At 33.3% G+C, this 27,963-nt stretch overlaps 16 protein-coding genes and 1 non-coding gene across 17 annotated transcripts; 7 read left to right on the forward strand and 10 right to left on the reverse strand.

Annotated features, from left to right (window-relative positions):
• Window positions 1-552: 552 nt before the first annotated feature.
• Window positions 553-2,458, reverse strand: WICANDRAFT_104760 (uncharacterized protein; the record flags this gene model as incomplete). The annotated part of the gene is made up of 2 exons (XM_019180428.1): window positions 553-1,914; window positions 2,042-2,458. 2 exons carry the CDS (start codon window positions 2,456-2,458, stop codon window positions 994-996), a joined length of 1,338 nt encoding a protein of 445 aa, XP_019038901.1. The 3' UTR covers window positions 553-993.
• Window positions 2,459-2,721: 263 nt separating this feature from the next.
• WICANDRAFT_78334 (uncharacterized protein) lies at window positions 2,722-4,083 on the reverse strand (the record flags this gene model as incomplete). The annotated part of the gene is made up of 1 exon (XM_019184705.1): window positions 2,722-4,083. The coding sequence occupies one exon, from the start codon at window positions 4,081-4,083 to the stop codon at window positions 2,722-2,724; it is 1,362 nt and encodes a 453-aa protein (XP_019038902.1).
• Window positions 4,084-4,302: 219 nt separating this feature from the next.
• On the forward strand, window positions 4,303-5,006 carry WICANDRAFT_91517 (uncharacterized protein). Its single transcript, XM_019186300.1, has one exon. It carries the CDS (start codon window positions 4,571-4,573, stop codon window positions 4,766-4,768), a length of 198 nt encoding a protein of 65 aa, XP_019038903.1. The 5' UTR covers window positions 4,303-4,570; the 3' UTR covers window positions 4,769-5,006.
• Window positions 5,007-5,037: 31 nt separating this feature from the next.
• Window positions 5,038-8,892, reverse strand: WICANDRAFT_53128 (myosin 3; the record flags this gene model as incomplete). Its single annotated transcript, XM_019182706.1, has 2 exons — window positions 5,719-8,892; window positions 5,038-5,625 (listed from the first exon to the last, which is right to left on the reverse strand). Exons 1-2 carry the CDS (start codon window positions 8,800-8,802, stop codon window positions 5,038-5,040), a joined length of 3,672 nt encoding a protein of 1,223 aa, XP_019038904.1. The 5' UTR covers window positions 8,803-8,892.
• Window positions 8,893-9,423: 531 nt separating this feature from the next.
• WICANDRAFT_78336 (uncharacterized protein) lies at window positions 9,424-9,753 on the reverse strand (the record flags this gene model as incomplete). The annotated part of the gene is made up of 1 exon (XM_019184706.1): window positions 9,424-9,753. One exon carries the CDS (start codon window positions 9,751-9,753, stop codon window positions 9,424-9,426), a length of 330 nt encoding a protein of 109 aa, XP_019038905.1.
• Window positions 9,754-10,227: 474 nt separating this feature from the next.
• Window positions 10,228-10,556, reverse strand: CMC1 (Cmc1p; the record flags this gene model as incomplete). The annotated part of the gene is made up of 2 exons (XM_019180758.1): window positions 10,228-10,379; window positions 10,439-10,556. Coding segments are annotated over 2 exons (270 nt in total), but the record flags the coding sequence as incomplete, so codon positions are not given.
• Window positions 10,557-10,805: 249 nt separating this feature from the next.
• SPC24 (kinetochore-associated Ndc80 complex subunit SPC24) lies at window positions 10,806-11,492 on the forward strand (the record flags this gene model as incomplete). The annotated part of the gene is made up of 3 exons (XM_019184707.1): window positions 10,806-10,965; window positions 11,018-11,276; window positions 11,330-11,492. The coding sequence occupies 3 exons, from the start codon at window positions 10,806-10,808 to the stop codon at window positions 11,490-11,492; spliced, it is 582 nt and encodes a 193-aa protein (XP_019038907.1).
• Window positions 11,493-11,781: 289 nt separating this feature from the next.
• On the reverse strand, window positions 11,782-12,192 carry MRPL31 (mitochondrial 54S ribosomal protein mL60; the record flags this gene model as incomplete). The annotated part of the gene is made up of 2 exons (XM_019181805.1): window positions 11,782-12,064; window positions 12,143-12,192. The coding sequence occupies 2 exons, from the start codon at window positions 12,190-12,192 to the stop codon at window positions 11,782-11,784; spliced, it is 333 nt and encodes a 110-aa protein (XP_019038908.1).
• A 2,470-nt stretch (window positions 12,193-14,662) lies between these two features.
• Window positions 14,663-15,880, forward strand: WICANDRAFT_78339 (uncharacterized protein; the record flags this gene model as incomplete). Its single annotated transcript, XM_019184708.1, has 1 exon — window positions 14,663-15,880. One exon carries the CDS (start codon window positions 14,663-14,665, stop codon window positions 15,878-15,880), a length of 1,218 nt encoding a protein of 405 aa, XP_019038909.1.
• A 156-nt stretch (window positions 15,881-16,036) lies between these two features.
• Window positions 16,037-16,552, reverse strand: SDH3 (succinate dehydrogenase cytochrome b subunit SDH3; the record flags this gene model as incomplete). The annotated part of the gene is made up of 1 exon (XM_019181642.1): window positions 16,037-16,552. One exon carries the CDS (start codon window positions 16,550-16,552, stop codon window positions 16,037-16,039), a length of 516 nt encoding a protein of 171 aa, XP_019038910.1.
• Window positions 16,553-16,950: 398 nt separating this feature from the next.
• TGL1 (sterol esterase) lies at window positions 16,951-18,339 on the forward strand (the record flags this gene model as incomplete). Its single annotated transcript, XM_019183341.1, has 1 exon — window positions 16,951-18,339. One exon carries the CDS (start codon window positions 16,951-16,953, stop codon window positions 18,337-18,339), a length of 1,389 nt encoding a protein of 462 aa, XP_019038911.1.
• WICANDRAFT_31084 (uncharacterized protein) lies at window positions 18,336-20,054 on the reverse strand (the record flags this gene model as incomplete). The annotated part of the gene is made up of 1 exon (XM_019181795.1): window positions 18,336-20,054. The coding sequence occupies one exon, from the start codon at window positions 20,052-20,054 to the stop codon at window positions 18,336-18,338; it is 1,719 nt and encodes a 572-aa protein (XP_019038912.1).
• A 385-nt stretch (window positions 20,055-20,439) lies between these two features.
• Window positions 20,440-20,512, forward strand: WICANDRAFT_t55. The gene has a single exon. It is a non-coding gene; the product is annotated as a tRNA-Ala (tRNA).
• A 274-nt stretch (window positions 20,513-20,786) lies between these two features.
• Window positions 20,787-22,213, forward strand: GSH2 (glutathione synthase; the record flags this gene model as incomplete). The annotated part of the gene is made up of 1 exon (XM_019186301.1): window positions 20,787-22,213. A coding segment is annotated over exon 1 (1,138 nt), but the record flags the coding sequence as incomplete, so codon positions are not given.
• A 277-nt stretch (window positions 22,214-22,490) lies between these two features.
• On the reverse strand, window positions 22,491-23,180 carry WICANDRAFT_14098 (uncharacterized protein; the record flags this gene model as incomplete). The annotated part of the gene is made up of 1 exon (XM_019180595.1): window positions 22,491-23,180. A coding segment is annotated over one exon (690 nt), but the record flags the coding sequence as incomplete, so codon positions are not given.
• A 907-nt stretch (window positions 23,181-24,087) lies between these two features.
• On the forward strand, window positions 24,088-25,407 carry WICANDRAFT_83787 (TauD/TfdA dioxygenase family protein; the record flags this gene model as incomplete). Its single annotated transcript, XM_019185595.1, has 2 exons — window positions 24,088-24,096; window positions 24,274-25,407. The coding sequence occupies 2 exons, from the start codon at window positions 24,088-24,090 to the stop codon at window positions 25,405-25,407; spliced, it is 1,143 nt and encodes a 380-aa protein (XP_019038915.1).
• A 130-nt stretch (window positions 25,408-25,537) lies between these two features.
• Window positions 25,538-27,904, reverse strand: FUN30 (DNA-dependent ATPase FUN30; the record flags this gene model as incomplete). Its single annotated transcript, XM_019181726.1, has 1 exon — window positions 25,538-27,904. A coding segment is annotated over one exon (2,367 nt), but the record flags the coding sequence as incomplete, so codon positions are not given.
• Window positions 27,905-27,963: the final 59 nt, after the last annotated feature.

A 27,963-nucleotide genomic window follows, 5' to 3' on the forward strand; every position in this document is an offset into this window, starting at 1 on the left:
TTTATTACCTATCAAAGATCCAGATAAGCATCTAAAAGACTTATCTCTTTACATTGGGATAATCTGGAACACCAGAGTTCAAAGAAGATGGAGTTCAATTGAACCTAAATTTGATGATGCTGCTGTTCAAACAATGATAACTTTCGCCAAATCACAAATAAACAAATACAATTCAAAGAATTATTACCTTGGATCGTAAATTACAAGAAGAAAAATATTGAAATGATAGAAAACAGTTGTGACACAGCTTTATTAGCTTTTTTTGATGCATCTAAGATTCAATTAGAGTCACAAATTAGAGTGCAATTTTTTTAGATAAGTGAATTTGTAAATGAGTATAAGTGAAATAAACGTTATTGTATACAAAAAAAAAAAGTGGATCTTTGCTGAATGAACTTTAGCTTCAGTTGATTCAGTGAAGGCGAATAAAGCCAAAGCTATAGAGTAAAGGGTTGTGAATTTCATATTGTTAAAAAAGATTGCTTCAACTTTCTAAAAAAAAAAAGAAGGGGACGAGCAAATAATTAAGCAGCAGCGATACTTAGTTCCAATAAACTGAAGATAAAGTATCTGTTGTTGTTGAAGATTCAAGGGTGTTGTTGAAAAGAAGAAGAGTTCACAAAGGCTTTGAATTTGTTTGGAGTGGCGAACTCGCTCCTCCTTTTGGTGCTGTGTCGCGTACCAGGCAATTATCCCAAAGAAGAGTTTTGTATGCAGCCAGATATGGCAGGAGATATGCCTTTTTAGGGAATCTAATCACTGAAAAGGGTCTGAAATGATAGTTTAGTTTGATTATAGATCACAGTTGTAGAGAGTGGGCGTATTACTAGCTTAACTCTCTTGCAAAACTATCTAGCTTCAACCCTTCATGTTGTAGTTCTGTCATTCTTATCAAGATTCGGGGGCTGTAGGTAAACGTCACAACTATATAGATACGAGAAGCATAGAATATATACAAACAATATATTGCTTTGAACTTATATACGTCATGTGCTAAATAAATACAGATATCTTTCTGCTTATTGAGGCTCTCACAAACAAAAGCACCCAAGTACAGGCCATGAGCATCAAGCCCGAGTAAATGGCCACCTTATTGAATGAAACTAAAATTAATGACCGATCATTTGAATCAACAGGAACAAAAGAACCAGCTATTATACAACCTAGAATGGCACCAGGACTAGCAGTAATCATAAATAACTGCATTCTTGGTTCAGAACCTCTAATACCGAATATCTGCCCAAGACAGGCTGGGTGCAATGAAAAGTAAGGACCAGCAGTGAACCCAAGGAATGCAACAAAGAAAACATAAAGACTGAAAATTTTCTCCTTTATAGAAGGAATCCATAAAGCCAATACTGCAATTGCAGACCAGAATAACCATATCAGTAACACATTGACTCTACCTATACGGTCAGCCAAAAGAGCAGGTAGAATTCTTCCTGGGCCACCTAAAGCGTTGTAAATGACTGTGATGTATGAACTCACAGAACTGTTTGGAGATAAAGCATGAGAGAAGAAATCAATATAAAAGATAGCTGGGTATGAACCAAAAGCACCTATAAGATTTGAAACAAGTATTAACAAAAATCTTGGATCCTTAATCACCAATGTCCAGTTCTTGAAGATTCTTTGATATGCCAAAGGTAATTGTTTAATCTTTTCATTGTTCCATTTTGAATTTGATATTGTTTCCTCTTTGAACACATAAATATCATCCAGCTTTTGGGGTATTAAAAAGATGACAGCTAATCCAAGTGGAATATACAAAAATACAATAGTACGAACAGTCCATTCGAATCCATGTTTACCAATCATATTTTTGAAAATAATTGGCCATATAACACCACCAAGACTAACAAATATATGCAAAAGAAACACTAAATCCAAAAGCTCTTTTCCTTTTGAACCATTCTAATGGACTCATCATAACACCTGTAAACACAAAAGCACTTCCAAATGAATAAAGAATAGCTTGGAATAAATAACATTTCCAGATAGAGATTGAGTCTGCTGTAGATAATCCAAAGAACGCACTAACCATCATAGAACACCCCAAGATCAAGATTTGTCTAATCCCGAAAGCATGAACCAAAGGAATCATCAATGGTGCAAAGAAATAAAGAATAGAAGCTTGACATGCACCAATGATTGATAATTTAGACGAGCTAACATTTGAATATAAAACTGTCTCATAATGAGTTTGGAAAACACCATATGAATTGATCATTCCGAACCCCATAAAGCTCCCCAACCCACACCCTAATATAACTAACCACCCTTTACCACCTTCAGGGAATTCTAAATCATCAGCTTCACCTGTTTGCACTGTTGTTTTAGTCTGTTGTTTTTCCTGGTCTTGAGTATATTGTTTTCTATCTTGCTCATAACGGTCTCCTGCATCTTCATCTATATTCGCAGGATCTGAGCCTGGGTCTACAAGCAATTGGGGGCTCATTTTTAAGAAGCACTACAGATTGTATGGTACCAAAGGGTATCCATAACATTGACAGGCCCTTGACAAGAAAGAATCCAGTTGCTTTATATCTAACTGTACGTGTATATCCTCGACTGATCCAACTTCTGAATTTGCCATCAATCAAAAAATGATAGACACTTTGAAATTTCTTAGGTAAAGGTAGTACAGGGCCCAGGCACGGCATTGAGCGGAATTCCGTAATCTTAACCTACATAGACAGAACAACTGGACAGACCATTAGATTAGATAAACACAAATGGCTTCCTACTTATTGACAATCTCACACCTGTCAATAAAACAGTGCAAACAGTCAATATTATGCCAGAGAAAATAACAACTTTGTAGAACGAATGTACAATCTTTTCAGTATCTGTAGAGTCGATAGGAATGAATGAACCAGCAATAAGACATCCCAAAATTGGACCAGGCGTTGCTGAAAACAAGAATAAGCTCAACCTAGCTTCATTTCCTCTAATACCAAACAGCTGGCCTAATGAAGCTGGGAATAATGAGAATAGAGGACCAACAGCAAAACCGAATACTATAACAAATCCAATGTATACCCCTAAAAGATTATACTGAATTGATGGGATCCATAGTGCAAATATGGAGATGAACAACACAGCTGAACAAACGATCAGAACATTGATTCTTCCTATTTTATCGGCAATCATAGCAGGTATGGCTCTCCCTGGAAATCCCATAACAACGAAGATCATTGTTAAGTATGACACAATTTTAGCTTCACCACCAATTGTATGGCCAAAGAAGTCAATGTAGAAAATGACTGGATATGAACCAAATGAAACCAAAAGGTTTGCCAATAGGATAATTGAGTATCTTGGATTTTTAATTACATGGCTCCATTCAATCAAAATGTTTTTGAATGATTGTGGTAAGTTCTTGATATTCTCATTATTCCAAACAGCATTCGAGAAGCATTTGCCCTTGTGATTATATCTATCTTCAAGATGTTGAGGAACCAACAATATAGACCCAACGCTTAATGGAATATAAACGAATGCAATAGTCAAAACTGTCCACTTGAAACCATGCTTATTGATCATTTGTTTGAAAAGAATTGGCCAGACAACACCACCAACACCAACAAATCCAGCAGAAATACCGAACGCAGTACCTCTTTTCTTCTTGAACCACTCAGATGGAACAGTCATAGCAGGACCGAATTGTAAAGCAGCTCCGATGGAGAAGAACAACCCTTGAAATATATAGCATTTCCAGAGCTGTGAAGGAGTTGTAGTTGCTAATCCAAAGAAGGAAATAATTAGGAATGAAGCACCAACTGATAATACTTGTCTTAATCCAAATGCATGAACCAGTGGAACTGTCCAAGGTGTCAAAAAATAACACAACGAAGCTTGCGTTGCACCAATGATTGATAATTTTGAAGAGGAAACATTTGGAAATAAGACAGTTTCGTAATGAGTCTGGAAAACACCATATGAATTGATCATACCAAAGACGAAAATACTTGTAAGACCACAGCCTAGTAGGACTAACCATCCTTTACCACCTTCTGGAAATTCTTCTTCATCAGCTTCACCAACATGGACTCTATTACTTTGTTTCTCTGGGTCATTCATATTAAAGTGAAGGATCTAGTATCTTGAGTGATTGATCATACATGACAAGCCCCTTTGAATGCTCAAGCAACATGGGTTTCATCCATTTATGAATGAGAAGAAAGCAATGACTCTTTCCAAGAGCTGCTCATGAGTTTGATTTTTGCAATTAGTAATTGAATAATTAGCGGTGTTATAATTGTGTAGCGGTTTTCCAAGCCCTTAATTCTTTTTGATTGATGCAGGTGACTCAAGTTTCAACCCAAATTCAACAATTGCACGGCCTACCTACCACAAACCACCTGGATACAACCTCAAAGTAACTTGTCAGAGAAGTAGTGATTCATGATCAAATAAAGAGAGACTTACTTCAAGCCCATACTGAATTCTCAAGTTGAGATGAAGTTGAGATCTTCAAGTCAAGCACTCCTTCTTTTCCACAATCTTTTGATTTGTCATCTTTCAGATTCGTCATGGTTTAATCTTAAACATTGATAGAATTAGTCGAATGCAAACATACAATTACGCCAAAGGTAATATTGCTCTAAAGGGTGACATGGAGGCATCTTCAGGAGATCAATTGATAGCTTATCTTTTAGATGATTACAAAACAATATTGTGGATTGATTTCCAACTGAAAGTGTATAAGAAGTACATGCTGATTATTCCATTTTTGAAAACTGGGAACATGGTTATAATCAGCTAGCTTGAGTTTAGCTGACCGACTAGCTCTTGTGATAAGCTCAACAACTTACTGCTAACAAATATTGAGCTTTTCAGGGCGTGAAATATTATACAATGGCTTGCAGTTACTCATAATCTTCATAATTGAGTGCCAAATAGCCAACATTTAAATTGAGTGTACTACCTGGGATGAACCTATGAAGAAAGAATACTTTTCAGACCACATCTCTCACTACATATGAAATACTCGTCTCACATTCTTTTTAATTTTATATAATACAACTAGTTATATCACCAATCATCGTCTTCTTCCTCTTCATCACTATCAGCACCCATCTTACCAGCTCTATCTTTCAAAGCAGCAGCTAACCCACCAGCTAATGAAGACTCTTCTTGCTTTTTAGCCAATAAAGCAGCAGCTAATCCACCACCAATGTTGTTATTTGTTGTATTGTTTGATGAAACAGTAGTTGCTGGAGTAGAATCATCATTACCGCCATAACTAGTATGAGCACTCGAATTTTGAGCAGGTGGTGGTGGTGGAGCTCTTGAACCATTTGTCATTGGTGGTTCACATTCAACAACATAAGAACCTGGGACCCAACCTTCTTTTGAACCATCTAAAGTTTTAGCTAACCACCAACCATTTGCTTCTTTTTTCAAAATATAAACAACTTGATCTTTCGCAATTGGTAATTCAGATGCACTCCCTGTACCAACGAAATCATAAGCAGCTTTGAAAGTTGGATCAGATGGTTTAGCAGCTGGAGGAGGTGGAGGTGGAGCTGGTGTAGATTTCACAGCTGGTGTAGATTGAACAGGTTGTGGTACAGCTGCTGGTTGTTGTCTTTGAGCAGGTCTTGGAGGTGGAACTTGTTTCTTTGCAGGTCTTGGAGGTGGGACTTTTCTTTGTGATGTTTGTTGATGAACAGCTGGTTGTTGTGGATGATAAGCTGCTGATGCTGCTGCAACTGATTGTGGAATATTTGAGGTTGTTGGTGCTGCACTTGCAGTATATGATGATGGTTGTTGTTGTTGTTGCTGAACAGGTGCAGGTGGCGGAACTTTTCTCACAGTACGTGCTGGTTGAGTGTATCCAGTATTTCTTGGTGTGAAATCCAAGTTTGTAGCACCTGATGATTGTTTCTTTGGTTTTGGCTTGGATTTTGAAGATGCAGGATGTCCCTGTTGGACTTGAATTGTACCAGACTTGTAAAAATCACCATTCTTTGGTGCAGTTCCACTAACTTGAGTTTTAACGGTATGATATTTACCAGGTTTCTTTTGATATTTGATAGTTGTATCTATTTCAATTCTAATTGCATTGTTCAATTTTTTCAACTGTGTAACTAATTCAGTCTTGAATGCTAAATTAATGAATGGATCCGGTGTAGGTGTGTTTTTCAATGAAATTGCAATCCAATCATCTTGTAAATTGGATAACCCTAGATAATTTATATTACCAAGTGGAATGGCATTTTCAATTGTGTATGAAACTTTTCTATCAATAACTTGATGAGCAACAATATATAATGTGGTTGATGAAAGGAAAACAGTTCTTGGAACTCTTTGTGATGATCTACCAAATTTGGAATGTAACGCTTCACCATTTGCAGAAAATATTATTTTATCCTTAATACCAACTTGGTTTTTAATGAATGCACCTCTTGAATTACGTTCATTTGCTGATAAATAATCACCAGTGAATGCTCTATAACCTAATAATGACATTGAGCGACGTTCTTTTCTTGCACCAAGTAATTTGGTACCATAATCACGTAATTGTTCAAATTGGTTACCGCCAGTTCTTTCTCTCCAAAATCTTTGAATTCTAATAGCACAATCAATTCTTCTTTGTAGATAACGTCTCCAGGCTCTTTGAATTCTGGCAGCCATATTATACCAATATCTATCTCTTAAACTTTCTAAACCAAACAATGTTTCAGGTGTTTTAATGAAAACTTTAGTGACACCCATTTGATATTCAGAAGCTGGGATTGCAGCATCTTTCAAGATCTGTAAAACGGCTGATCTTGAATCACCTTGCCAAATATAATCACCTGCATATGAACATTGTGGTGATAATAAATAAAATCTTTCAGCAAATTTTTCAAATGTTTGACGATAAGCAAAACCTGCTCTTCTAATTCTAACATTTTCTTGTAAACCCAAATATTTAACTTGATGTAAAACTTGTTTTTCATCATATTCAGTTGGTGATCTGTTTTGGTTAGGCTTGATTGTTCTGATATATGATGGTGATGATTTGGATAATGTGTCAACTAATTCATTAGCACTTTTGATGATTTTATCACCAGCAGTTGGTGGTCTTCTTTTAGATTCTTGATTGACAGTTTCGGGGAACAAGGTTTGTAAAAATTCATTTGATGAAGTTGCAAGTAAATCTAATAAATCTTTCAACATTTGATCTTTATTTTTATCAGTCATACCATTGATATCATAAGTGACATCACCAGCATAATGTTTAATCACAAATTTGGATTGTCTTAGTTCAAAATGCTTGTTTGCTGAAACCATATTCAATCTTTGAGCAAATGATTGATCAGCAGCTTGAGAATCAGCATGAGCAGTTGCACAAGAATCATTTAAAGCAGCAAAGATACCAGGGGGTCTTTTAAGTTCAATCAAATCACACACAACTTTGTTATTGAAGTAATTGATTGGTGTCCACTGAATTTGTTCCTTAACATATTCATCTTGTTCAGATTTTAAAGTTAATTGAATGAAAATTTGTTGTAATTTCTCATTAACATAATTGATACAAATTTGTTCAAAAGAATTGTGTTCAAAAATTTCAAATCCATAAATATCCAAGATACCAATAGATTTTGAAGCACCACCAACGGTTTGCAAGGCTTTATTAACTCTAGCAACAATCCAATCAAATAAATTATTGTATAAACCTTTAGCTAAAGCATCTCTAACTGCAGTAGCCTGTGTGATGTTTAATGGGACATTATAAACAGAACCTCTTCTCATACCATGTGAAGTTTCCATAACACGCTCTGTAACAGCTTTATTTAAAGTTTCAGAATCAACTTGTAATAAATAAGCAACAAAATCCGTAACAGAAGTGTCACGCACTTGTGCATTACCTTCTTCATTTTCCACAAATGTTATATTACCAATCCATAATATAGCTGCAAGAACTCTAAATATTTGATCTTGTTCAGGTTGTGTAATACCAACTGTTTGCATAGCATTCAAAGTATCTTGGAAATCTTTTAAATCATCGATTGAATCCACTGAAATACAACCAGCACTTGAAGTATAAATATAACGATCAGGTTCTTGAATACCAAAAGTTTGTCTATAATTTTCTGAAGCACCTTTTGTAAATTGATAAAAAATATGGAAATTTCTTTCATTTTTAATTTGACCCACAACTCTTTGTTTTTCTAGTAAATAATTTGTGATATTACCACTAACAGGTTCAAATTGGGCATTAAAATTAATTTCAAGATATTTACCATGTCTTGAACTATTATTATTACGCAAAGTTTTAGCACAACCGAATGATTCTAATAGAGGATTTGTAGCTAAAACAATATCTTTAATTTGTTGAATTTGTTGAGATGAAGAGCTCGAACCGGATACTGCAGCGACATATTGCATAATTCTTTTAGCAGCTTCGGTTTTACCAGCACCAGATTCACCAGAAATAATAACACATTGAGATTCATTATAAGCCTTCATGTTATAAAACATTGATTCTGCAATGGCAAACACATGAGGTGGAACTTCTAGTCTATTCTTACCTTCATAAGATTCTAAAACTTTATCTGTATAAATACCCAAGTCTCTAAAGGGATTAACAGAAATCAAAACATGACCAATATAAGTATAAATTGTACCATTTTCAAATCTTTTTTTCAAATTATCATTGATTGATTCATCAGAGATTTTGGTTAATAGTGTTAAATCAGAAACACCAACTTCTTTTTTCTTTCCAGCATCAAAAGTTGCCTTTTGGATTCCATTCCTTTTAGGAGGTTGTTGTCTAGCCGTTTTTCCAGCTCTTCTCGTGATACCCATGATGGATTGAAGATTGTTTATTTAATCACGAGCGCCCTATGAGAATAGAAAAGCCTTTTGCAGTTGTTTGAAACGCTAGTTGATGATGAATTGATGGATAACTAGGCAATTGTTTTTAATAATGGAATTTGTTATAAGTTAGATCAAAGTTGTCCTTTTTCCTTGAAAATCGGCCGTATCGGGAAGTTACCCTGCGAGATTGATAAGTGTTTTAGGCTAATAGGTACAATTTTGTATAGAAAAGGTACCTTTTGGAATACAATTTTATGATATTCAGGCTCTCCTATATCTCTACTTTCGATGGTCATTTTTATAGTGGCGTTGGCCGAGATAATTCATGCTAATTACGCATTACAGCCTCTGAGAAAAAAAAAACGTCAAAAAGTGACAGATTCAATTGTACTCAAGTAAAGTACTACAATATTCAATGATCAAACTCCATATGTATTCTCAAAAAGATTCATTATCCAAGTTATATAAAAATGTAAATTCAAAAAAGGTAAATTCAATAAAATAAAGTCAGTCATCCAGCTGACATTTGTGCAATGTGTGTTGTATAAATATATTCAGATTTCATCAACTATGATATCCATCAATTCAGAACCAGACTTCCAGCTAGATTCAAAAATTAACCCTATTGTTTGGTTCACTTAAAACTTTCTTAACTTGAGCATCAGTCACGACACCTGGGTTTTGGAATGGATTATTTGAAGGATTCATACTTTCAGTGATACCCTGTTGAGATGAAACTGAACTATTTCTTGAAGCACCTTCAGCATCTGAACCAATAGAAGAAACTGAAGATTTTCTGCGTTCATAAGGAACATATTTATCATGACCATTAACATATGAATGACGTTGAGTACCAGCGTTGATCTTGGTGTTCATTTGACCATGTGTGTGTTTTGATCCATTGATCATGTTGAGATATTTATCAAAGATTCCAGACATTGTGATTTAATATATTTTGACTATGTTTGAAAATAAAAGTAATCCAAGATCAAGATTGGTTGGATTCATGGTCAATTTATACCTTTTGAAAAAAGGTACATTTCAATTAATAAGATGAGCTTGCAAACTCGTGGTGGGGAGTTGCTTACATTGTATTACTAACATTTGTATAGGTATAGGCTTAAGCAAACGTAATTCCAGATTCCCCAACCTCAGCCAAATTGTTGATAAGAGCATGATTTGTAAGTCCAGAATTAGGAAATGATAAGCTCACTATGAAGACGTAATCAAAGTGTCATGGTTAATGATCAAATGTATGAAGCAAATGACAGATTCCCCACGGTACACGCACACTCTGGCTCCACTACAAAACTGATGGATATAGGTGGTCATATAAACATGGTTTTCATTTGTGTATATACATTGTTTCATTAATTGTTTTGTTCATTACTTGTTGGCTTTTTCTTCTTGTTCTTTTTCAATTTTTTCTGCAATAAGTAGTTCTCTTTGTCTATCTAGTTCTTCAGGTTTTTGAAGCCTTAGAATACATTTATTCATATCATCTCTTGCACTTCTACAATTCCATAAAACACCAACCCCATTTTCCTTGGAACATTTAGCAAATTCTATGAGGGAAAGTTAGCGATCTGATATCTGACACTTTTCTTGTTAAATTGATACTCACTTTGAACAACTTCATCACATTGTTTGTAAGCGTACTCTTTCCATCTTTTTCTGGCTTCCTTCTCTTCCATAGGGGTTAGCATCCACACCGGAAGCTTCGCATTGTGGCTATTCATTATTGCTGTGTTTAAAAATGAGTCTAGATAAACAATCAAGTGATGATATCGTTTAATTAATCGTGTTTTTTTATGAGTTGATGGTTCAAAAAGAAAAAAAAAAAAATCAGAGGCCAATGTAACCATTTCCTAATCTGGATACTTCTTGATATGGATGAATCTCAAAATCTTGAGAAATGTAAACATCAAAAAAACATAAACAACAAAATCAATTTTACTCACAACTGATAAAATTATAAACATTACAAAGAAATGATGCTTCAACTAGACCCAGCTGAACTATTGAGAGAGACACTAGAGGGTTGTGATATCGAGACAGATCTAGACACAATAGACCGTATTGCAGAGAACTTGAAACAATTGCAAGATGAAAGAAACCAAAACATAATAACAGAACAACAAGAACTGCAAGGTGAGTAACCCATTCCTCAATATATACACAGCAACTAACGCCCCCTAAATAGAACTTTCAGAGAAACTAGCAGATGAACAACAAAATATAGAAAGTCTGGAAAATTCAAGCACTAGACAAGAAATCAAATCAAAATTGAAAACAAACCAATCATTAGAATTATCTATGAATAAAAATTTGAAAGAATTAACATCAATAAAGCAAGACCTCTCTACAAACTTGAGTAATCTAGTTGATGATTATAACTCACTAGATAAACAAATTGAAGAATTAGATTTCATTGAAGATGATGAAGATAAGGATGCTATAGTGTATGTATGAACAAATTATCTGAGGATGGAAGATTGGTACTAACGATTTTTAGGCTTAAATTGATGGTTTATAGAAAGTTTGGGTTGAAAATTGATATTCCATCAAATACTTTGATTATTTATAATAAAGAGAAGAATCTTACTGATTTTTTAAACTATGGTGATGAGAAATATAGTGATTATTTCATTTCAAATTATATATGGGATAGGTTTTGAGGATTGAATCTTTGATGTTTCGTTGGTTAGTTGCTTCTATAGTTTAATGATATGTTTGTTTTGCTTTAATAATCTAGGTTGTAACCTATCTTCCAATTTCAACACACAACAACAACTGGGTCTGTATTATCGATTTGTAACTATTGATCCCATTCAACCAACAGTTCTACACCAAATTGGCTTTCTAACTTAAAATCATACTATTTACACCAAAATTATATATACATAAAAAGACCCATTGCAAAAACCTCATAAACTTTATCTTTACCTTTCCCCCTCAACACATAATTCAAAAGTATTTTGGATTCTCTCTGATACTGAGTTTAGTAAATTTAGGAACTTTATGGACACCTTTTCTATAACCTTTTGAATATTTATTATAAACAAAATATTTATCAAATGGATCCATTTGAGATTCTTTTGGATAGTTGAAATAAAATCTTTCAATTTTTGGATTTGATTGACCAGTTTGCTTTAAACCTTGATATAATGTCTTGATCACTTCATCAACTGATTGCATTCTTTTTCTATGTCTATATTTTTGATGTTTTGACATTCTCCATGGAATTTTCCTTTTGAAATTGTTAGTATTCTAAACCCCCAAGAAATTAAGAGTTGACCCAAAATGGACAGCATGGAGATGGACATACCATAGTAGACCTCCAAGGGCAACATTAGTAGCTTTGAAAGCACCAAACATAATTAAAAGATGCGAATAATATGGCTTCGAAACGTATTAACTTTATATGTGTTGAACTTTTTGATTTTTCTTGATGGTGAAAAAAAACCAAAATCGGTTTTCGCACACTATTATTCTGATGGGGGCACTACTTTTGAATTTATAAACGCTTTAAACACTTTAAAAGGTATCAAGAAGTTGGATTATTTTAAATTGAGTATTATAGAAAACTTTTATTTTTGATGGTCATAGTCAATTTGATAAGTTAGGGTGTTTTTGAAAGTTTTTATTATTGGAAATTAACATATAACGCCTCAGCACAACAACCTGTATCAGATCAATCTTCCCAAAAGCTCAGTTAAAACTAGCATTCAGACTAGTAGTAGTCTCGTAGTAGTCTTGTTGTACTCAAGATACCAGCAAAAACTGTCCTTCTACTGCTCAGACTTGATGTTTTCCGAATCTGTAGTTTCATAGAGACAGTGCTATATCTCCTTGTTACAGTATAACAAGTAATTATTGAAATACCAATTGAACACTGTAAATCAATGAAGTTAACAAATTCTAATCATCTCTAGTCAGACAAACTTATTTCATAATTGTGTCATATCACAAATAATAGGTATTATACGCAACAATATCACAATGCGCATTTCATCCGTTGGAGAGCTTCATTAATGATCATTGAAATACAATTGGCACATAGATGAGTGTATCTCAATGACAATAAACTTCAATCTGGTAGCTCTTGAAATAATGAGAGTCAACCTTCATCAATAACTTTGTCACTTTAATACTTGTTGAATGTAGTGAGCAGCATTTCCAGAACTCCATACATTTCGAAACCAAGCCTTTCAACAACCATCATTAATATGTTATTCAGCCGTACTTCCAGTTGAAAAGCTCCACAAGCTCCAAAATACAGCTCTGTGCTGTCCAGCCTAGAATGTCAGGTCTGTAAAATCTGAATAGTTATTGGTCATAGATCCACCTAATATTTCATCAATCACTAATCGATCAAACGTATCCATCCGTGCTTTTAGTCAGAAACAAGAGTCCATATCCCCTTTTACTTGACTGTAATTCAGTATCACACCTCTATAATTCAATTGTCCCTCCTATTGTTGAGTTCATTCATCAATTGTCGTTGACTTCTTCATCCACCAAAAATTAAAGAAAAAATTGTGTCAAAGCAAATCTCAAAATCATCGGAATTCGGTTCCTCGGATTGAAAATTTTGGAATTTAGGCCCACGAAATCGTGCTCATACCAGGATAATTATGTCAGCGGCATTCCTAAAAAGGGAAGTTTTCACCAAATTTGGTAATTTCACAAGTGGTTTTTGCGCAAAAAATAAGGATGTTCATGTCCTCCAGGTCTTTTATCCCACGTTAAATTATGTTGAGAAATTGTAGAATTGTCCTTTTGAAAAGTTGTTTGAGCCAGAGTTGAAAGGAGATCATAAAGAGTAATGGACAATAGGGGAATGATATTGGGTAGAGCTGTGCTTACAGCCATGAAATAATTGTCTTTACAGAGAGTGGTTATATAGGACGTTGTTGAGGGTCCTGATCAAAGGGTAGATCGGGTGCATAGTAGTAATTTCAGTTCATAGATCTTCAAGAATACCGTAGCTATCTAAGGCTGATTGTATGCCTGTTTAAACGGTTGTGTTTGAGTAACCGAGAGAGCCTGTAGTTTTACACTGATTACTACGATTACTACTGCTTGCTCTCACTTTTGCTCATTGGCTCCAACGTTCCTTTTGCTATAGCTTATGCTTCGGGGGGCAAGGCCGAGGGGCAGAGGAATAGCTAGCTAATATGATAATAACTAATAACTATAATGACTATATCTATTACTATTACCTAGTCTATCTCTATCTCTAGTACTATTAGCCTACCTCTACTCCCTCGTTTAATTCTTGTTTATGTCTCATGGAAGATTCCGCTTAGATTCCAAATTTTCGTTTTCCTGGCGCGTTTTGGCACAAGTTTTCATATTTAAAACAGACTCGAGATTCGAGAAGCCCAAAAAAAAATTAAAAAAAGCAGATTCAAATCCCTTTATAAAAAAGCTTTGTTATCACCTCTTGATTTGAACTAGGATCTTGTTATTATCATTCTTTTATTGTTCATACAGTGCTATACTTTGCTTAAACATCCTTTAGCTCCCTTTATCAAACTCAATCAGTCACTTTATACCAGTGAGAAATCAATTATACTCACACTGGAGTTTACAACATTTACATTACATCTCTTGAGATTAGTTCCAAACTTGAAGTCGAGTACACAGACATATATTCAAGCCAAAGATCATCATCCATCAGATACTTTCTACTATCACCTTTGATGCTTTCCAAATAATCAAGTCAAGAGAAAAAAATTTTAACGTGTCCACCGTTCCGAAAAGGTTAGAACCGTATATATAAACCCATTCTCCTAGAAACCCCGAATAAATTAAAGAGAATACACTTTCAAAAACCATAATCATGATGAACCATACTATACCGATTGTTAAATCGCAATCTTACAAGACCCATTTAACTCCAATAGCTCCAGCTCCATTAAATTTAGCTCCAAAACCAACCCCTGTTCATGTTTTACCCAAACCTGCTAGTATTAATGAATCTCAAACCTCTTGTGATCAACTTGAAACTCAAAGTTTACCTTGTGTTATAACTTCAAAACAATGGGTATTACCTCCAAGACCAAAAGCTGGTAGGAAACCACAAGAAAAGAAAAAACCCTCAAATGTTTCAAAACTTAGCTCAAATTTAACAAATTTAAATATTCACAAGACTCAATCTGAAAATAATTTAAATCTTAATGATCATGATTTGAAAAATCAATTAGATTCTGCCACTGAGGAAAATCAAAAATTGAAAAACATTATATCGAGATTGAAATTAGAAATTGAATCATTACAAGCTACAAAACAACATCATTTTGTTCAACAACCTCCAATCTCACCTCAAAGAGAAGTTGTCTCCACTCCAATCAATAACTCAATCACTTCAAGAGACGTTTCTCCAACTATTGATCCTAAAAACATTCAACAACAAGAACATTCAGTTAAAAGAACCAAGCGTCAATATAGAAAGAAGAAGAAGGCACCACCAATACCTAATGTTGATTTACCAACACCTAATCAAACACCAATTTTGAAAACTGAAGATAATACACCATCTCCCATATCACTTGTTGTTGAGAATCAAATTTCATCAAACCTACCAAATTTAGAATCAATCATAAAGAAAGATCAAGTGTTTGAAGAAGAAGATGAAGATCCTCATTGTTTTAAAAAATCCAAAACTATTAAATTGGAAAGATCAATGTCATTACAACCTGTTGAACCACTCCCTTCTCAACATTTCAAAAGTATTGGATTGGATCGTACAATGAGCATACCTATGGAATATTTAGAAACTAATTTATTGTCAAGAAGTACAACAAACACCAGTTCATTTGATGATTGTAAAAAATGTGGACAGGATAGTTGTTTATGTTTGGAGAGTGGACATATTGATGATGTTGGGAAATTGAATGATGAGTTTAGAAATGATTATGATTTTATTAATGAAAAGAATGATAGAATGAATAATAACAAGAATAATAATAATAATAATAATGCTAATGAAGAAAATGAATTTGATGTTAATTTTTATATAAAGAGTGAATTTGATGATGACCAATTTTTAATGATATAGACAATAAAATGATTGAATGAACTCAGAGAAATCTAAATTCGTAGCGCTTAACATACAAAGTGTAAATATAGTTAATCATAATGAATATTTAAGTATAATATTGTCATAAATATGTTGTTTCTTCTTGAGTTCAACTCATAATCATTTATTTATTGTTCAAAAAAAAGTATAAAATGCACCAGCTAAAGCACTGAATCCTAAAACGGCATAACCTGTTCTATAAACACCTTTCAAAGTTAATTCTTTCCCAGCATCCCATATCAAATGTCTAATCCCATTACCGAAATGGAAAAAAAATGGGAATGCAGCAATACCTTTCAAAGCATATTGAGTTGAAGAACTTAATGAATGGAAAGAATCTGCAATAACTGTGGAATCAATACCAAGTCCCAAGATTGAACCAAGAGCATAAGTAACAGTGACACCATAGAAAGCACCAGCTAACAAGACACCACTGACTCTATGCAATGAGGATAAATACCAAGTTAATTGTGGTTGATAAATTGTTAAATGTGGTGATGAAGGTCTGTTTTTTCTTTGGGCAACTAAAATTTCTTGTTCCCTTTCATGAGTAGTTGTGATTGTTTGTAAAGATCTGGTGATTGTAGATTTGGAGATTAATGATCTTGAAGATGGTCTTATTAGACCTAGACCTAGACGAGTGGAAAGCATGTTGTGAATTTAATGGTATTTTTGTCAGTATTAATCAAGTTCAAGTTCAAGTTTATCAATAGTTTTTTCATCAATCCAACCCGTGACAAGTCGGAACAGGCCATTTGTGAAAAGCATGACGGAACCGACAAAATCACAATTCGCGGTCTCGGGGGAAATTTTAAGAGCAGCCAATCGCAGCCGAGTTGAAGGTCAGATGGAGTTAGGTAAGATATTATGTAATTTGTATTAGTAATGTCTTATGTAATATGTTACTGACACTTTTATTTTGACAGATGACGATTTCTGATTTTCGATTTTTCGCGAACTTTTATAATTCTTGAGAAATTGCTGGTTATAAACTTCTCCATGTTTGCTACAGTCTTTATCCAAATCTTTATACAACATCAAGTATCATCATGGTTATCCCATTCTTAGGAAGACTATCCCTTTTAGAGTGGCCAATGGTCATCGTATCCTTCGTGTTTGCTTATATTGAGTTCATAATATCCATTATAACAAAGTGTCTACCTTCACCAATCATTCATTTATGCACAAATATAATTAATCAAGTTTATACTGTTTTCCTTTTATCACCAAATGAAGAAGATATTTATTCAATTCCCAAGACCAAAAGTTATATTGATATGTTGAAATTAAGAAACAAGATTCAAAATACTGAAAATATTAAACAAATTGGTGAAATTTTCGGTCATGAAATTGATGATCATATTGTCAAGACAAATGATGGTTATTTATTATGTCTTCATCGTATAAAACCAAAAGTTGAAAACGCTCCAATTGTTTATTTACATCATGGGTTATTAATGTGTTCAGATATTTGGTGTGTTAATATTGAAAAAAATAAAAACATACCTTTTTTATTACATGATTTAGGGTTTGATGTTTGGTTAGGAAATAATCGTGGTAATAAATATTCAACAAAACATATTTACTTAAAACCAAATGATGTTAAATTTTGGGACTTTAGTATTGATGAATTTGCTATTTATGATATACCTGATTCAATAAGTTATATATTGAATTATACAAATCAACAAGATTTAACTTATATTGGGTTTAGTCAAGGTTCTGCTCAAGCATTTGCTGCATTATCAATTAATCCAATCCTGAATAAACAAGTTAAATTATTCATTGCATTATCTCCTGCAATGACTCCAAGAGGTTTACATCATAAAGTTGTTGATGCTTTAATTAAAACTTCTCCAAATATTATGTATTTGATATTTGGCAAAAAAACTTTATTACCAACTGCTTCATTTTGGGAAAGTATAATCTATCCACCATTATTTGTTAAAATCATTGATAAATCAAATGAAATGTTGTTTAATTGGAAAAGTTTAAATATTAATTTTAATCAAAAAATTTCAAGTTATTCACATTTATATTCTCCAACTTCTGTTAAATCAATTGTTCATTGGTTTCAAATTATTAGAAATTCAAATTTCCAAATGTTTGATGAAGATTTTTCAATAACAAATACAATTTCAAAACCTTTTAGAAATCCAAATTTCCCTACAAGAACTAATATTAAAGTCCCAATAAGATTAATCTATGGAACTATAGATTCCTTGGTGGATATCAATGTTATGAAGAAGTTGTTACCTTCAGATGATATTGAAACTGTTGGTGTTTTGGATCATGAACATTTAGATTTAATTTGGGGTGATGATATTGAAGATTTAGTTTTCCCTCATATTTTGAAATTTTTAAACATTGATTCAAAGGGAACATCTGCTATTCAAAATGATAATGATTCTGATAATGAAAAAGTTTCAAGTTATTAATTATCATCTTCATCACTTTCAAAATTAAATGAAAATTGTTCCGTCGTTGTTGTTTTTTTCGTTAATTCATCCCATATTTTACTTTGTATGATTTTTCTTTCCAATTCATGTTTTTTGGCGTCCTCATTCTCTAAAGTTTTCAATTTATTTAATGCATCTTCCAATATTGTTTTATTGTAGTCTGGATCTTGCTTGATTAACTCAATGAAAAATTCAAAAATAGGTAAATCAATATGATTTGAACATTCACCGATATCTTCATTATTTATTTCTTTTTCTTCAACTTCTTTTAAAAACTTGTTGAATGACTGGTTCTCAATTTTGTTTGCATCAATGAAATTCTTCAAAGACTTTGTGAAATCCTTGACATGAAACCCTGATATTTGATTTTTTTTATTCTTCAAAAAATTTAAAACATTTGGCAAATAACCAATAGGAACAAAATTTTGAGTTAATGCAACAGAATCCTCTAAATTTATAACACTATGCCACCATCCACTAGGAACAAACATACATTCACCTGGGAAAGTAATACCAATCTGACATTTGCCCTCCATTGCCAACTTGACACTATCATTATAAAAACCTGATAGAATCCATTCAGCTATCCCCACTGGTGAAGTGACTTCGCTTTCTTCCTCATCTGTCCCAACACCTGGTGGTTTAATATCTGGTGGTAACATTATCCATAGTTTCATACCACACAAGTTGGCATTCCAAGCACTTGTAAAGTTTGGATCTTTATGGAATGTGGACCCACTACGTTGAGGTCCAACGATTAACCAACGGTGATCTGGACGACATGTCACAGTGTTGAATAATTTGAAATAATCTGTTTGGAAAATTGAAGGGACTTTGTATTCTTTTGTAAGTTTTTGTATTGCTGAGCTTTGACAATCGAATAAATATAATGGTGATTCATCTTTATTTTGTTGAAAATATTTGGAATAAAAAATTAATGGCCATTGAACAGATTCTTGACGGAATTTAACTAATGGGAATCTTCCCACTAATTGGTCTAGATCCCATTGCGGCCATCTGGTTTCATCTTTAGAAGTTAAAATAAATGGTTTGTTGTAATAATCTGAATTGAATAAATTTGAAGTTAATTCATCTTCATCAATTCTTTCAATACCAAATTTAACATTTTGAGTTTTTTGTAATTTCCAACTTTGTTCCTCTTCTGCAATAAGATCTTTAAATAATGTCTTATAATCAATTTGTGAACACTGATATGGTCTAAATAATACATCTGAACACAATAAATTATCAGCTAGTTTGATATTAGCTTCTTGTGATTCATTGATTCGTAACATTGTTCTTCTCCAAGAACCTTCCCATTTTTCAATACCTAATGGATACAAGTTTTCTTGATCACTTGTTAGTTCTTTTAAACTTTTCCTCATATAAAGCCTTCTCCATAATTCTTCATCATAAATAAATGCATAGAAAATTCTTGAACAATGACTTAAATTTTTCAAATCATTCGGGTCATCAATAAAACCGAGAATATCTAGTATTAGTTCATCATTGAATATTCTAAAATCACCAAGTAAAGAATCTTCAGTTTTCGAAAGTTTCGAATCTTGGAAAATCAATGCATTTCCAGAAGGTTTCACATTTAATGGATGTCTTTGAGTAACAACATCTCTTGAAATTCCTCTACTTATATTTCTTCTTTTATTTCTAGATCCTGAATCTTCATTTATTGTCATTTCGCAGTAATTTTTATCTTATATGACCATATAGACGTTAGTAATATCTTGAATATAAATAAAACTTGGTGCTGATATCTGGTTATTGTTGAAAACTTTTGACATGATCTGATAAAATTTTTTTTTGGCAGGTGAAAAATTTCCGATGAGCTGCTTTTTATGTCAAAAAATAGAGGGACAAATATCTCGATATTACTCGGGAATTGGAGCTTTGAAACAGATTGAAGCTTGGCGAGTAGCTCTAACGTATACTCTTACACATTCCTACAAAATTACAGAACCATTCCTATCGAAACAAGTGAGAAATATGAAGAGAAAACTTTTTGTCACGTGATTGGTGGTTTCTGCTCCTAGCGACTCAACGCTTTTTCGACTTCAACAACTAGGGCGTGTGGCGTAGTTGGTAGCGCGTTCGCTTAGCATGCGAAAGGTCTCCGGTTCGACTCCGGACTCGTCCATTTTTTTTGAATCTCAGCCGCGGAAATCCGTTTTTTTGCTATATAACTTAACATAAATGAAGACTACGATTAATTCCATACATATTTCAATGTTTTAAATCAGATTTGACCGTTTATTAGCTGTATAAGCTAAGTAAAACTTCGAAAAATTACAGTAATCAAATTCCGCGAATGCGTTTTACTATGGCGTCAACTCCGGATTTTATTACCAATTCGAGAGCTTCAAACGATTTGGTTTTTTCTTGATGATAAACTTTCAAAGGTCAAACGTTAAAAACAATTCAAACCATCAACGATTCACAAAGTGTACAACCAAGGTAAAATAATGGCAACTGCTGCTTTCCCTGAACTAGACTCCGCAAAGGAATCCATCCTTGTTGAAAACCTTCTTCAATGGTCATTGGCCAATGGATTAGTTATATATCCTCCAGATTTCAAATCATATCAACCAGTTAGTGCACCAGTGACTTTATTTCCAACACCATTCCCTAGAGTAGCATTTAAAGATGCAGATGATGTGCAATTGTTATTCAATGAATTATATGCTAAAGTCTCCAGTGATTTGGAGTTCCTTTCTGAGATTATTGATGATTTAGCAAAATTTGATTCAGGATTCACAGGTAAATTATGGGAAATTTTTTTAAAAGCTAAAAAAATTGGAATTTCTCAACCTTTATCACTTGGTATTTTCAGATCTGATTATATGGTTAATGAAATTGAAGGGTTAAAACCACAAATTAAACAAATTGAGTTCAATACTGTGAGTGTTTCATTTGGTGGACTGTCTACAAAAGTTGGTGAATTACATAGATATCTAAATAATCATGGAGATTATGATATTGGGGAAGGTACTGATAAATATTATGATGAAAAAGATTTACCAATATCAAAATCAATAACTAAACTAAGTGAAGGTTTAGCTGATGGGAACTATTATTATAATGATTGTGTTTCAAATACCAAGACAGTTGTTTTAGTTGTGGTACAACATAAGGAAAGAAATGTTTTTGATCAAAGATTATTAGAATATGCATTATTAACAAAACATGGTGTGAAATCAATAAGGTTAACATTATCAGAAATTGATTCGAAAACTTATATTGATCCACAAACCAAGAAATTATATATCAAATCAACAAATGATGAAGTTTCAGTGGTTTATTTTAGATCTGGTTATGCTCCAAATGATTTCCAAAATGAACAAGATTGGGAAAATAGGTTAACTTTGGAGACTTCCAAAGCTATTAAAGCTCCAACTTTGTTAACTCAATTAGTTGGTGCTAAAAAAATTCAACAAATCTTAACAGATGAAGTTATATTGAAAAAATTCTTGAAAGAAAAAGGTGAATCAAATTTTCAACAATTATTAGATACATTTGTTTCAATTTATCCATTAGATGATAGTGAAAGGGGGAAACAAGCTAAGAAATTGGCTTTTGAAAAACCTGGTAATTTTGTCTTGAAACCTCAAAGAGAAGGTGGTGGTAATAATATTTATAAAGATGATATACCTGTTTTCTTACAATCAATACCTGAAAAAGATTGGGCAGGATATATATTGATGGAACTAATACATCCACACAACTACAAAAATAAAATCATTAGAGATGGTAAAATTTATGATGAGCCAATCATTAGTGAACTAGGACGTTTTGGTACCATTGTATTCAATCAAGAAACTGGTGAAGTTTTATCTAATAAGAATTCTGGTTGGTTATTAAGATCAAAATTCGAATCATCAAATGAAGGTGGTGTTGCTGCAGGGTTTGGATGTGTTGATAGTGTTGTCCTAAAGTAATAAACTATAATAAATGAGTGATCACCTCCCAAATGTATGAACCACTGGCACACCAACTGGAACCATTACAGGTCCTGTATATCTAGGTATCTGTCCTTCATAATAATTAGGACCCATTATGAAAGATCCAGGTCTTTGACCTGGTTTTAATATAATTTTACCTGCCCTTTGCTGAGCAAATTGTGATTCAAATTCAGCAGCTAAAAGTGCAGCACCTGTAACGCTAGTGAATTGGAATAATGTTGATACAAATGGAATATTTTGTAAAATACCAGTAACAATACCAAACCCAATGTAATGGAATCTTCTTGATGCATAGAATGCATTCTTTTGTCTTGTGTCAATTCCCTTCAATTCATAATATCTACTGTGGAACCCAAAGCCTCTTTGAGGTGCATTAATGAAAACTAATAAGATTGGACCCACAATTGGAACAAATGTTAAAATAACAGTTATTGCAAAGTTGATACTTGTCATTGGATAAATGATAAGATTGTTTGGTAAGTCAAGTAACCATCTTTTAAATCTTTTCATAATGGAAACATCAACAACTCTAAACAATTTGCCTCTTAATACAACATCATCATAACCTTCCCTTGATAACACAGTCTCAAACAATAATTGCAATGGCTTGGGATATAATAGAAAAGTTGAAACAACTTGAGCTACCAAATCCACTTCATGAATAAAATTAACCCATGCAATGAAAACACCAACTGGACCATTCATGGCAAATCCCAACAGCGATTGAATCACGTTCAAAGTGGCAAACAAAAGTACAAATACAGTTGCAGTGAGAATCATTTGAGGTATGACTATCGCTAAGAAATAGCACCAAAGACTAGGATGAGTGATGAAGTAATGTATGCCCTTATAAAATGTTAGTTTAATGAATCAAAGATGCTTGTATATGAATCATACCGCCAAAGGCATTGAAGTTGACACTAGTAATCTCAACGTCATTATTGGATAGACTTAAGCGCTGTAGCCCTATCTTTCATCTGCCAAATGAGTTCCATCTCTTTTGCACATTGTTTTGGTTTCAAATTTTTTTGTGTATAGGTCTGCCATTTCCACACGGTTCATCTTATTTTGGCACATTTTGAGATTGCAATAGATAACGGATTTGCTCTGAGATAAAAGGGTTTTTTGACGTGAATGGGTTATTTGATAGTAAGTTTGAGATTATATCTTTGCTATTGGTACTATAGTGATTCAAAGGACTCCATGAAACTGGATTCCTTAAGCACACTATCTATGATTATTTCAATCTGGAGTACATCCCCAATGAAAGTACATCCTATCCACCAAAAACAAGCTCTTTACACCCATTTCCAAGCCACCAATATTCTCTCAGATCAGCTGACATCCCATTAATAATCCCACTATATAACCAATCTCCCCTACCTTCGTTTCGGCTCATAATTTAATTTAGAACTCGATGCCACAATTGCAATTATCAGCGGTACGCACCACACCATACATTAAACTGTCTTTTTTCGTCAGTTTCAATTGATAGTGCTATGGTTCTGATAACAACCCATGCTCAGGAAAGAACGGGTGGCTTACAGTTGGAATTGGGCTCTAATTTCGCCTTTCATGTTACTCTCTGGATTGGTTTACCATTTCTAGTGGCTGATGTGCTTGTTCGCTCTCCCCAGCCTTAAAACTGTTGAAATGTGGTTGAGCAAAACTGTGGATCCTCTTTCATTATCACCAATTTCTAAGTATCAGAATAACTGTTAACAGTTCACTCGCCACCATTGTGATGTACTATATGGCTCATGTCAAATGATCTGATGTTTTTCCAACTCCAGCAAGTCTATAAAAGACCTCGAGATTCCTTCCTTCTTGAAACACTCTTTTATTATCATCTTTTCATCAATCCAATTTAAACAATATGGCACCAACAGCTACAGCTACAGTCACACAAACTAAAGAACCATCAATCCCAATCGGTAAGATTAGTGGATATAGCAATCTTGATATCCATTATAGAAAAGGTCAAGACTCTGTTGATCCTAAAACTGGTGTTTTAACCATTGGTGAAAAAGACCGTCAATATGTCGACTATCCAGAATGGTTACCAACTTGGGATCCAAATGAAAAATATGAACCATATCCAGAGGATTACAATGAGAATTTTGTTGATAAAGGTCATTTTGCTGATCCTGATTTCAAATCTTTATTCCCACCTTCTGATAAAGATTCATTCAAATTGAAAAAAATTAGTCCAAAATTAGGTACTGAAGTTAGAGGAGTTCAATTATCTCAATTGAGTGATCAAGCTAAAAATGATTTAGCATTATTTGTTGCACAACGTGGTGTTGTTGTTTTTAGAGATCAAGATCTAAAAGATAAAGGTTTAGAATTCAACAAAAAATTTGGTGAATATTTCGGTCCATTACATGTTCATCCATCTTCAGGAGCACCAGCAAATTATCCACAATTCCATATAACTTATCGTCGTAAAGATCCAAATGAATATAATATTGTCCATGCTAAAACATTATCAACAAAAGGATGGCACTCAGATGTCACATTTGAGAAATATACCCCTTCAACTACATTCTTTGCGGTTTTACAAGCCCCAACTGATGAATATGGTAACACAAGTGGTGGTGATACTTTATTCAGTGATGCAGAAGAAGCTTATAATAGATTATCCCCAACTTTTAAAAAAATGATTAAAGGTTTAAAAGCTGTTCATTCCTCTGTGGAGCAAGCATCTCAATCAAGACAAGCTGGTGGTATTGAAAGAAGACCTCCTTCCACAAATGTTCATCCATTAGTTAGGGTCCATCCAGTCACAAGGAAAAAATCACTATTCGTTTCAAGAGCTTTTATTCAACATATTGAAGGTTTGAAGAATGAAGAGAGTGACGCAATTTTGAAATTATTAAGTGATCATGTTAATAATTCTGTGGATTTGCAAATAAGAGCAAATTATGAACCTGGTACAGTTGTTGTATGGGATAATCGTCGTGTCTTGCATTCTGCTTCTTTTGATTGGGATTCTGGTGATGTTCGTCATTGTTATAGAATTACTCCAATGGCTGAATTACCAATTGGTGATGATGATGAGGAGGAAAATTAAAATACACTGCTTGTATATGTCTTATGTTGTTTATGGTTTGGGTTTCTTTTATATACGTTGTTATGGTTTTTGGTACATTTGATGTAGCGCTACAAAGTTCAATTCCTAATGTACAATATCGTTCTATTAACTAATTAATTTCAATTACTGAGTTTTGATTACTATCCTCTATCATCTCAACATCATCATCTTTCTTCACCTCTGGTTTAATCTCTGGTTTAACCTCCGTCTTCACTTCATCTTTTGACACACTTTCAGGTGTATCTTCAAGAACTTCAACTTCTTCAACTTTTGGAGTTGCAGTCGAGCTCCCCATTTCAACTTTACCTTTAAGAACATCTTTATCTTCAAAAATCATTTGTTCAATATATGACACTGCCTTTGTTTCAATTTGTTCACCACTCATACTCTTATCCAATTCTAATTTGTTTTTAGCCAATTGATACATATTCTCTTCGATTGTTCCCTTTGTGATTAATCTAATGACTTTGACTGGATTCACTTGACCAACACGATGTGCACGATCTTCAGCTTGTTTATCATCGTGTGGATTGAAACTTTGATCGAAAATAATAACTGTATTGGCACAAACTAAATTAATACCAAATCCACCAGCTTTTGTAGATAACAAAAACACAGGAATTGTCTTTTCTTCATAAAACTTATCAATAATATCCTGTCTAATATCAACTGAAGTACCACCATCTAATCTTAAAAATTTAATTGACCATTCAGATAAAACACGTTCCAAAATATCTAAAACTTGTGTAAATAATGAGAAAATCAAAATTTTACCATCCTTAGCTATAATATCTGGTAAAATTTTACCCAATTGTTCAACTTTACCTGAATTTAAGAAATCTTCAGATTTTAATGCATATTTATGAATACTTGGAAATTGCTCACATAATTTATTCAGTTCAAAATCAGTCATAATTTCCATATCTTCATAGATGTATTGTTGGTTTGCATCACAGTAAACTGGTTCCTTCATGATTTCTTTACTCATTTTCTTCAAAATATCATCAGTGTAAACATATCTAAATAATAATGGATGAATTGAAGCTTTTCTTAATCCCATTAAAACATTTGCAGTTTTATTTTTCTTCTCTTTCAATTCAATACCTCTTTGAATTTCTCTTTTATAGACAACAGATTGAGTTTCGAATAATTCACAAGTTTCAATTTCATTAACTTTTGGTGGTAAATGTTGTAAAACTTGGTCTTTTCTTCTTCTTAAAATGAATGGTGCCATCATTTTCTTAGCTTTGGAAATGGCTCTTTCTGATAAAAGCGGATTATAACCAGGATTATTATCATAAGTACTAGCTTTTTGACTGAAAACATATTTCAAATCCTCTTTTTTAGAAATGAACATTGTTGGTAAAATGAACTCTAATAATGACATCAACTCTCTAAGATTATTTTGTAATGGTGTACCTGTTAATAATAATCTAAATTTGGCTTTAATCTTCATAAGTTTTTGAAATCTATCAGTGGAACTATTCTTCAACATATGACCTTCATCATAAACAATAACGTTGAATCCTGCATGTTTTAAGAAACTAGCATCATCTTTATTACCAGTGGCAAGATTATATGTGGTGACAATAACATCAATTTCATCTAATCTTGAAGTCAAGATTTCTCTCATTTCTTCTCTCTCGGATTGTGAACCATAATATGGCTCAACAACAAATGCTGGTGCAAACTTTCTAAATTCTCTCATCCAATTTTCTAAAGTTGAAGATGGAACAACAACTAAATGAGGCCCCTGGATACCAGTTTCTTTTAAATGTGATAAAAATGCAATAACTTGACAAGTCTTACCCAACCCCATTTCATCTGCCAAAATACAACTCAAGTTATTCTTATATAGTAGACTTAACCAATTAATACCAACTTGTTGATAATTTTTCAAATCAACATCATTTGCAAGATATTTTGGTTTTTCTTTGAAATAACCATTACGTTTACTCTTTTTGGATTGCATGAAACCTTCATCACCATCATCATCATCACTTAATGCAACATCTATGGCCTCCAGTTCATCATTAACACCATGGACTTTAACACCCCATTTCCCAATTTCATTGGCAATCTTTTCACTATACTTGTTACATTGTTTAACCAGACTATCAACTGCCGCATAACCTCTCAACACAAGATTTGCCTTTTGACTGACAATTTCACCATCAGTTTTATTTCTTCTTCTTGTAGGTTCTTCATCTCTGAAATTAAAAGATTCAAATTGATTTATACTTCTGAATGGTCTTTTCTTGACAATGTTTTTGGCAATTTCAAAAGTACAAGTTGTAACATCAACAATATCACGGTCTTCTGCGGAATTCATGAATTCTAATGTTTTTTGTTCATAATATTCATCGATTGAAGATGTAACAACTGCTGATTCTTCTTCAGCAACATCTGAATCATCACTGAACTCATCATTCAGAACTTCTTCCTCTTCTTCTTGTTCTTCATCACTTAGGTTGATTGTTTTAGGTTTGGATTTAGATTTGGAAACTTGTTGCTTTGGAAGAGGCGCTGGAGGAG

The sequence above is a fragment of the Wickerhamomyces anomalus genome, assembly GCF_001661255.1.
Source record: "Wickerhamomyces anomalus NRRL Y-366-8 unplaced genomic scaffold WICANscaffold_3, whole genome shotgun sequence".
In the NCBI taxonomy this organism is placed as follows: Eukaryota; Fungi; Ascomycota; class Saccharomycetes; order Phaffomycetales; family Wickerhamomycetaceae; genus Hansenula; species Hansenula anomala.

Coding starts and splice junctions, on each gene's coding strand:
- WICANDRAFT_91517 (XM_019186300.1), top strand. CDS start 4,571: ATGCAAACATACAATTACGCCAAAGGTAATATTGCTCTAAAGGGTGAC.